The sequence below is a fragment of the Polyergus mexicanus genome, unplaced genomic scaffold (genome assembly GCF_030449975.1).
Source record: "Polyergus mexicanus isolate NDT 795.1 unplaced genomic scaffold, iyPolMexi1.0 SCAF_4, whole genome shotgun sequence".
Classification (NCBI taxonomy): Eukaryota; Metazoa; Arthropoda; class Insecta; order Hymenoptera; family Formicidae; genus Polyergus; species Polyergus mexicanus.
The window spans coordinates 5,404,486-5,414,751 of record NW_027223324.1 but is presented as its reverse complement, the minus strand read 5'-3'; the positions used below and the strand labels follow the sequence as shown (position 1 = coordinate 5,414,751).

The 10,266-nt window shown below is 33.4% G+C and overlaps 1 protein-coding gene and 1 long non-coding RNA gene across 2 annotated transcripts in view; one reads left to right on the top strand and one right to left on the bottom strand.

The window, feature by feature from the left end:
- Positions 1-1,464: 1,464 nt before the first annotated feature.
- Positions 1,465-3,293, bottom strand: Dpit47 (DNA polymerase interacting tpr containing protein of 47kD). Its single transcript, XM_070294192.1, has 7 exons — positions 3,266-3,293; positions 2,885-3,171; positions 2,583-2,754; positions 2,312-2,504; positions 1,947-2,227; positions 1,706-1,870; positions 1,465-1,617 (listed from the first exon to the last, which is right to left on the bottom strand). Exons 2-7 carry the CDS (start codon positions 3,144-3,146, stop codon positions 1,533-1,535), a joined length of 1,158 nt encoding a protein of 385 aa, XP_070150293.1. The 5' UTR covers positions 3,147-3,171; positions 3,266-3,293; the 3' UTR covers positions 1,465-1,532.
- A 4,275-nt stretch (positions 3,294-7,568) lies between these two features.
- Positions 7,569-10,266, top strand: part of LOC138932331 (uncharacterized) — a 138,812-nt gene continuing 136,114 nt past the window's right edge. The window contains exon 1 of the long non-coding RNA XR_011446763.1: positions 7,569-8,255. This is a non-coding gene — a long non-coding RNA (uncharacterized lncRNA). The remainder of the gene's footprint in view (positions 8,256-10,266) is intronic.

The window sequence follows — 10,266 nt, the reverse complement described above, 5'->3', positions numbered from 1 at the left end:
AATTAGTAAACCTTCTAGTTTATATTCGTCATACACATGCGTTATGCATTTATATTCACTATACGAAACATATATGTGTATGTATATGTACGTGTGATACGTGTGTTTTCGGATTTAAACTTTCTGGATCAGATATATGTATATCGTGTATATATAGATTTGTGTATATTTCTACATTGTATACTCTTGCTTTCAAAAAGAAGCATCGATTTCATTAAAACAAGCAATTTGTTTTCTAATTCAATAAAAAACTAGAAGTTAACAAAAACGTATAATCTTTTTGTTTACTATATATTTGATTATAACATTGCCGAATCTTTTTAAAATCAACAGTCATAGAGCATAAATATTTCTAGACACGATTATTGACAGTGTCTATATTACTATTAGAACATTGATTTACGTCATGACCGTTATATTTGCATGGTATAAACTCGGAATCTCGGAATCGGACCACGGTACCCTCTAACGGAAATTGAGATATTTAATTATCTTCGCGCTCGTTTACGGTGTATTGCCATTGCGTGTCGCGCGCGATTTTCAATGGTATCGGGACGTTTGTGGTGAAGATATAATCGTTATCGAGTTTCGTGAATGTCGGCAAAACGAAGGAATCAGATGTTCACTGTAATTAATGCCGCAATTGCTATGGTTAAATTATATTACGGTATGATGAGGTTACGGTCGTAAGACTGACTTTTGTCTCTCATCAGATTCGAGTTCAGATTTTGTAAGTGTTCGAGAATAAAAATCATCTGCAGATAATTGTGTAGTATCGGGAGTGCCGAGAAAAGTATCGGACAATCGTCGTATTATGCAAAAATACCGCGTATATCGCGCCGATAGTACAAAAGTGCGACAGTTTCGTCAAGTGACCTTCGCGCGACCGTAGCTTCAAGTATTGTTAAACATATATATTATCGAAAAATTAAGTTACCGCGAATGAGCATCGTCTGCAAATCAGCAGCTAGTATCGAGAATGCCGAAAAATGTCTCGGGCTATCTCGTATTCTGTAAAAATATACTATATTGCGTCGATAGTGCGACAATTTTGTCAAGTGAACTCCGCGCGACCATAATTTGAAATATGTAACTCCATTATTAACGTAAGTATTAATAAAATTACTGAAAAATGATTAATATAAGGGTCCCTTTTTTTCGACAAGATTCGATTTGCACGCCTTGAAATATATAAAATATGCGAATCTTGAAAAAATCTGGAAATAAGATATATTAGATATTTGTTTCTTTTTCATCATAATGATCCTAGAAGAAAACATTAGTATTTGTATTTTACTATACAGGGATAATCGTCACAAATTTTCAACTACACTTTTGCTTATATCTTGAGTCAATATATAAATTTCAATGAAATAAAATATATGGAGATTTTGAAGATTTATATATAAGGGGTGAGGAGATTTTATATTAATATCAAAAACTATATTTTCTACATGTATAAAAAAATATATATAAAGTTTATATAATATCCAGTACATATTTTGTTTACAAGCGATATATACAATAAGCATTTAATAATTTGCTAAGAAACGTTTCTCTGCTTCACTGGATTTTACGAGTATCAAAAAAGCCGGTGTACCACCGCGAACTATGAACCTAAAAGATGGAATTTTGATATAAAAATGAAAAGTCAGCTTCTTCTAAGTTATTAATATTTTATAAAAAATATTGTCAATATGCTCACCGCTTATCTCGTAATATTTTATCCAGTGTGAGTTGAATATCTACTTTATGAACGAAACATTTGTTTTTGCCTTCAAAGTATACATTTATATTATCGACAGTATAACGATGCTCTACATCCCAATCGGGTGGCTCTTTGAAAAGTTCTACTAACTGTTCTATTAACCTATGAATTTTAAAACATATTTTAACATACACGATATCAGGCATATAACATATTTTGATAAATGAAAGAAGCATACATTGTATCTTCGTGAAAATTTTGAATGAAATCAGTTTGCCGAGTCTCTGGGTATAAAATCATTACTGGCCACACAAGTTTGTCCTTCTCATCGAAACGTACTCTACTTTGTGCTATTTGTGGCACTTGAGGTTCTAAGTCTCTCAAATCTAGCTTTTGTTTGTCATTTGTCGATTCTAAATTAATATCTTTTCTCAAAATCATTTCTAATAATCTCTCGTCCTCTTTATCCAATTTCTTTTCTAACTTTATTTTCTTTCTTTTGTCTCTTTGTAAACGTTCCTGCGAATTGATATTAAGAATTTATAAATAGAAACTTGTATGCTTTAATATACATAACTTAATTTAAATTTATCAATATCCTACTCTTGCAATTATGGCATCAGATTTTAATTTCAATATTGTTTTATCAGTTGGACTATGATCAAGAAACTGATCGCATAAATCAATACATTGGTCATAATTCTTAATGTGAAAGTTACAAATGGCAGCTCGGTTCAAAGCTTTCGAATATTGTGGCTTAAACTTTAAAGCCAGCTTACAATCATTTAAACTTGATCTGTAATTTTTATTATGTATTAAAATATAAAAATACATATATCACATTAATTCAATACAAATTCTATAGAAAATCTACCTATAATTTTGTAACATAAAATGTGCAGCGGCTCTATTATTGTACAGTTGAGCCATCAGATCATTATCTGTACATTTGGTTCGTATTCCTTCTGTATAACTGAGAATAGCAAGACGATACTTTTTATATTTGTAATTAAAATTTCCATCCTCCTTGTAATTATTTGCCAATTCTGTGTAAATGAAAATATTTTATATCAGAGACAAGCGCGCAGTGTTTACACGAACAACAATGAGTAAAAACGAATATTTTGCCAAAACAAGTGTAGTCAAGCAATTTATATGTATTGGGTAATAACATACCATCGGGGGTATTCTCATCTTTGCCATATTTGAGCTGTTGCAATCCCTCCATCAGAGGTGACAGTTCGTCGCCGGGTTCCGGCGCCTTTTTCATAAAGAAAGGATGTTTTTCCATTTCCTCTTGCCATTTGTCTTCCGGCCATCCTTCTGTATAACTTTTCTTCTCCAAACTATTTATGTATTCATCCAATTCGGCATCCAATTTTGCAGCAAGCTCTAAACGCTCCTCCACCGTCTTCTTATTTTCATTAGATTTGTCCATTGTTTTTCACAAATACAAATTGTTTCTACAAAATAATTATATACACAAAAATAATTTCACAACACTTGTACATTGTTTAATATGTGTGAAATCATGTGAAATATAACCACAAAATTTACTCTTGCTGTTTTGAACACTGCGTGTGGAGAATGGAAAATTGCAGACGATAATTCCTCCTGTTTTTACCGACTGCACGATATTCATATCTTAGAATCTCAGTATTTTGTCTGAAGATGGCACTATTAGTACTTTCCAATATTTTTAAATAGCAGTCATTTGACACTGCTAGCAAACCTATTTTTTATATATTTTTTCTTCGTGTAAAATTAATAACTAAAAAATATTTAAGATATTAGTTTATAATAAGAAGGAATAAATTTATAGGAAAATTTAAAAAATGAATTATTTAATATATAAATTATATTAATATATTGAAAATTACAAAAATATATATAAAAGATAGAAAACGAAAATTATAAAAAATCCCAACTAATCTATCTATTCATATTCAATTAAAACAGTTATATAAAGAATCACGAAATCAAAAATTTATTTGATATTGCAATTCACCCCGAAAGTATGTTACACGGAATTTTTTAAAATTATTGCTCGATCATGCAAATTCCAATTTATATTCGCAATCGCCTGACGAAGATTTTAAATCTGTTATGTAATAATTTCGACAGTATTGACAATTAAACGATCATTTGTTTATAAACTTAAGTTACATTTATATAGTAATAATTTATTTTTAATTTTAATAGAATGATTTTTACCTTCTCTTTTTAATATAAAAATTTCAATTTAGAATCGTTGTTTCATATTAGAATTAATTCCATGCAATAGCTGGCTATATTATTTACAAATAAAATAATAGACTAACAATGAGACTTTTAAAATAACGATCTTATTCAACGTTTCAATTGAACGTATCTAATAATTCCGAAACGTATACGTGTGAACAGTAAGAGCAAGTTTTCTATCGATACAAAGTATATATAATATACTGTCGAATCTATATTGAGCAAATTTTCTTTTTTAGTTTATATTATTAATGAGGTCATTTCAGGATAAAAAAAAATGAGATTAAATTATTAAATTACGAATCATTAACAACCATTCTAATAATCATCATTGTCAATTATTATATTGCGTATTAATATATATGAATATTTTATAGATAGAAATTGTTTAAAAATTAAAAAGTATCTTGATCATTTTGATACCAATTCTGCGCAATGAGAGTTATAAATTAATAATGGCTGGATTAATATTGCAACAGAAATATTAATATTAATAAAAAAATTCAATAAATGCATGAAGTCCATTCTCTTTTTTTTTGCCATTGAAATAAAAAATTAAAATTTCATATAATCATAGAAGGATCATCTACATAAATGCGAAAAGCTGGAACACGGAAATTTTGATCCCTATGAGGTAGAAAAAATTAAAAACAGCGGAGGATAAAGGGAAAAGGTGAAAAACGCCTATGACATTCAAATTTAAATAAATTATATAATATATCTTTCATTATGTTTAATTTATATATTTTATTTGATATATTTAGCAAATTTATATTAACGAAAAAGCTTACAAAAAAGTAAATTTACACTGGTGGGTGTTCGAAGCGACAATGTCAACACGATCTTATCTCGATAATCCGATATTAATTAATACACGGAGATATACTGGGTGGCCCGTTTTAATCCATCCAGTCGAATATCTCAAAAACCAAGCCTGGAAGAGAAAAATGTTTCAAACAAAAGTTGTGTAGCTTCAAGAGGGCCATAAGATGGTGACAATGATTTGACCTTGGAAAATCATTTGAAGGTCATGTGGTCAACTTTAAAATTTTAAATGGAAACCCCCATTTTGTATTTAGTATTCTTGTAGCTGACATCGAGAGCTTTCCAAAACACTATAATAAAGTATTTTTTTATTCAGTACTTTTTGAGTTATTTTATATTTTAATCTGACATATTTTGATATAAAAAATAAAATATCTCGTAAAATATTCAGTTTTTGATAATCTTACCGTAATACTTCTATGTACAGAATAATGAGACAAATCAATTAGTATAAAAAAAAAAATTGTTTTTAAGAAAATTATTTACAATGCATTTTTTTAAACAATTATTTTTTTTTGCACTAATTAATTTGTCTTATTATTCTGTACATAAAAGTATTACGGTAAAATTATCGAAAACTGAATATTTTACGAGATATTTAATTTTTATATATCAAAATATGTCAGATTAAAATATAAAATAACTCAAAAAGTACTTAATGAAAAAAAACTTTATTATAGTGTTTTGGAAAGCTCTCGATGTCAGCTACGAGAATACTAAATAAAAAATGGGGGTTTCCATTTAAGATTTTAAAATTGACCTTCACATGACCTTCAAATGATTTTCCAAGATCAAATCATTGTCACCGTCTTATGGCCCCCTTGAAGCCACACAACTTTTATTTGAAACATTTTTCTCTTCCGGGCTTGGTTTTTCAGATATTCGACTGGATGTATTAAAATGGGCCACCCAGTATATTATCGGATTATCGAGATATTGGAATTACGAGATTCTGAACATACGACTACAGATTTGAGAAGCCGTTATTTCAATAAGTAGGAAATTTAGGAGAATCCATTACAATATACAAATTATTGTATTTCACAATCGCACCGCATGTATTTTTAATCGCGAAGCTTCTATGATAAGCTTAAAGATTTTTCTCTTAGAACATGCCGAGAGAAATATCGTCGTCTTCTCGTTTTATGTGGCAATAAATTGTTGCGGTTTACCTACGAAGCAAAAAAATGTCAGAAATGACACTTTGAGACTTTTTTGTTATCGATTATACACCATAGCCGTCATAAATCCCCTAAGTAACTTGCCTTATGTATTCTTTTTTAATTGACACGGTGCGGTTTGTCAGACCGCTATGTAATGTACAAAAAAAAAAGATAGAAAAAAAAACTGTCATTGAATGAAAGATATATCAAAAGATACAAATTTTAAATTAGACCATAAGGGACGTGGTAGACATACATGTGAAATAAAAAAGCAGCAGTTTATAAAATCGTGTCGATTAAGAATTAATAATCACTAAATGCGTTTTTAGAGATTTTTTTTTTTTTTTTTCTGAAAGAAACTCATATGTATTCCGGGATGAACCTGTTTATAATTCATGATAGCGCGTTGAATATAATTAATCGCAAATATATCGTAAAATAACAAAAGCAATTCTCAGCAGAATAATAAAAGAAATTACACACACGCACACATTGGGGTTTTCACTTTTTTAAATTAAATTGAAACTTGAACAAATCGAGATATATCATTTATCAATACGCGATTTTAATTTTAGCGAATAGTATCATGATTATTTATTGGATCGTCGTATATAAAATGTTTTCTATATCAAGAAATATAAATTATCGTGCGCGGGAGAAAATAAAATAAATATATAAATAAAAAAAAAAACAATAATGATAACATCTCTTTGATATTTCATTCAAAACAAAAAATTATTTTCATATAATTTCTTCAATGAAATATAATAAAAAGTGAAAGATAAAAAAAATATAAGAAACTGTCTTCATCTGGAATGCGTGTTAAGTAAGTCAGATTTATACTGTTTCTATGACGTCATATTCGATTGTAAAATCAAGAAATAATATTATATCCATTTTTCAAATTTTTATTTATTTTAATCGTAGTTTAAATAAATTTGTAAATAAATTGCAGAAAAATATATTTTTATCAAAGAAACCATATATTACATTAACCTGTCTGACATATCTAACATGCTTGATTATCAGAAAACGTTTGCTCGATAAGGATGATTCTTTTGAATACGATTCAATTCATACGCAATGGCCCGGTATTTTTCTTGCTACGATTACGATGTATACGTCAACATCTAGATACGTTGATAGAAAAATTATGCCAATTGTGAGTATTATGGCACTTACGGGATACATTTACGTCATTTACGCATGAATGAAAGCTTTAATAAAGATTTATCAGACATCCCCCTCTTTTCGTAAAACAGTCGTTATTTGGGGTAATAGGTCGAGCAATAATACGCCGGTTGGAGATACGGACGAATCGCTACCGAGACACAATTCTCGATGTACAAGCGAGTTTGCTCGCTTCGCGCTTAATCCTGCCATAAAACCCCCGTATCGAAAGTTAGGACACCGACGAAGGAGCAAAGCCGCAAAACGCACGTCGATCCACCGCCGCTGGGATGACGGGGATGGTGGGGATGGTGGGGATGGTGGGGATAGAAACGGGACGACGAGCGGCGATCGTGCGTTTCCGGGGACGTTCGGCGACGCTCGGCTCGGCAGCATCTTTGTGCTCGGGTAGGGGCAAGATGGCGCTTGGCGAGAGCAGGCGCGCGATTGGTCGATCGGGCTGCGCCGCCGTCAGTCTCCCGAGAGCAGTCGCTACTACAGCCTCGCGGCGGATCGGCAGCGCATCGTCGTCGTCGCCTCCGGAGAAAGAGAAGAAAGAATAGAGAGACAGAGAGAGAGGAGAAACAACAAAATACGCTTCACTCGGCTCGTCGCGACGGCGAGTGTAATGGCTACTGTGCGGTTCGCGGAATAGAGAGGTGAATTTTCGTAAAAATCCCTCCTACCTCTCGTCGTTTAATCATCGCGAGCGAACGACGAAAAACCGCGATTTTTGGTGGGGGGGAGCGGGGAGGCCGCGTTCAATCGCGCGAAGTTGCCGACAAGTAACGCGATCGCCAACTACGACTCTCCTTCGAGCCATCATCTCTCTCCTCTCATTGTCTCTGGAGGTGTGTTATTTTTCTTTCCTTCTTTTCCGTGAATCTCAATAGTGGCGCGCGCGGGGGGATCACAAGTGCCGAGCTCGTCAGTGTTTTGCAATCCCTATGTGCGCGACCCGTTGTCGAGTGTGCGTTGTCGCGCCGCCGCCGCCGGCGCTCGGATCTCTCGCTCACCACCATCGACGCTGGATTTATCAGGCGCGGCGTCGTCTCCCCTAGGTACGTTGTGGACCTCGACCGTCCCCCTTCCCCATCGCCCCCGCCCGTCTGCGTCCGTCGAGGATTCATCGGACTTGGATGCATTCGGTGAGTGCGAATCAAATTTAAAGCGAGCACGAGCCGTCGACGCGCGTCGATCGTCTCTGTGCGTGTCGCTTCGTGCATATCGCGTATGTGGGTGTTTTTTTTTTTTTTTGTACCCATGTGTAATATGTATGTGTGTGTGCGCGCGCGCGCGCGACAGATGCACGGAAATGGGGAAACCGGTAGTAATATCGATGATCTCGACGTCCCCTTCCCCGCTGTAAATATACGTCACTCGTGATAATCGAGCTCGCGATCTCCGCGTGTATCGAAATTGTAGATATCGACCTTTCTCTCTCTCTCTCTCTCTCTCTCTCTCTCTCTCTCTCTCTCTCTCTCTCTCTCTCTCTCTCTCTCTCTCGCACAAATCGGCCGGGGTGTCCGCAAACGGTTAATCGCATTAGCCGAATAATAGAAATGAGCGAGATACGAATTTCCCCTCGCGCGCTCCTCAGGCATGCATTCCATTCGTATTTACAGCGTCGAAAATTGAATTCGCTAAATTACAATCCCCGCGTACGTACATATATACACGGTGTGCGCGTAGCGCTAAGAGCTTCGCTCCTCTCGAGCGAAGAGGCTGGTACGTACGGAAGGGCCTCGGACGTCCGAATATCTCGATAGTCTCTCTCTCTCTCTCTCTCGAGGCCGTTCTAGGGACGATCTCGCGATCGGACATCGCACGCGAAATGCTTTTCGCGATACTTTGTAGTCTACGCGTTATCTCGTTTAAATCGCGTCCTCGTAATCAAGAGTCTCCCCTTGTTGACATTTGCGCATCGAGAGGAAACGTCACGCTATATCGATACGTACGTCGTTTTATTCTTATCTACGAATTTCCATTTCCGCGAAAAATTGCCTGTGCTTATCGGAATATATCGTCAATATGTCCAAGAGCCGATTTACGAGGAGAAATAGCATTGATTTCTTTCAGATACCCTCGTGTGGTTTTTCTTTCTTGTTTCTTTAAGAAAATAAAGTATGATTGCGCGGTAAACATGATATTATAATAACCGAGATGGATATATATCCTATCCTTGTTTGTGTTGAAAGCATCGAAAGTAAACGCAAGCTGAAATAAACATTCTTGTTTCCCTCGTTTATATCCTTTCGTCGAATCGAGCGAAAAATTATTCACGCGAATTTATATCCGTACGTGCATACGCTATTTCTAATTTTTAACAATTTATAACATTTATATATATATATATATATATATATATATATATATATATATATATATATATATATATACTGGGTGGCCCATTTTAATCCATCCAGTCGAATATCTCAAAAACCAAGCCCGGAAGAGAAAAATGTTTCAGACAAAAGTTGTTTGGTTTCGAGGGGGCCATAAGATGGTGACAATGATTTGACCTTGGAAAATCATTTGAAAGTCATGTGAAGGTCAACTTTAAAATCTTAAATAGAATTTAAGATTTCCCCATTTTTTATTTAGTATTCTTGTAGCTGACATCGAGAGCTTTCCAAAACACTATAATAAAGTATTTTTTGAGTTATTTTATATTTTAATTTGACATATTTTGATATAAAAAATAAATCATTTCGTAAAATATTCAGTTTTCGATAATTTTACCGTAACATTTTTTATGTACAGAATAATGAGACAAATCAATTAGTGCAAAAAAAAAAAAAAAAAAAAAAACCGTTTAAAAAAATACATTGTAAATAATTTTTTTAAAAACTATTATTTTTTTATACTAATTGATTTGTCTCATTATTCTGTACATAGAAGTATTACGGTAAGAGTATCAAAAACTAAATATTTTACGAGATATTTAATTTTTTATATCAAAATATGTCAGATTATAAAATATAAAATAACTCAAAGAGTACTGAATAAAATAATAGTTTATTATAGTGTTTTGGAAAGCTCTCGATGTCAGCTACAAGAATACTAAATAAAAAATGGGGGTTTCCATTTAAGATTTTAAAGTTGACCTTTACATGACCAGTACTCTGCGTTGATACCACTGCTTTGATACCACTGCTT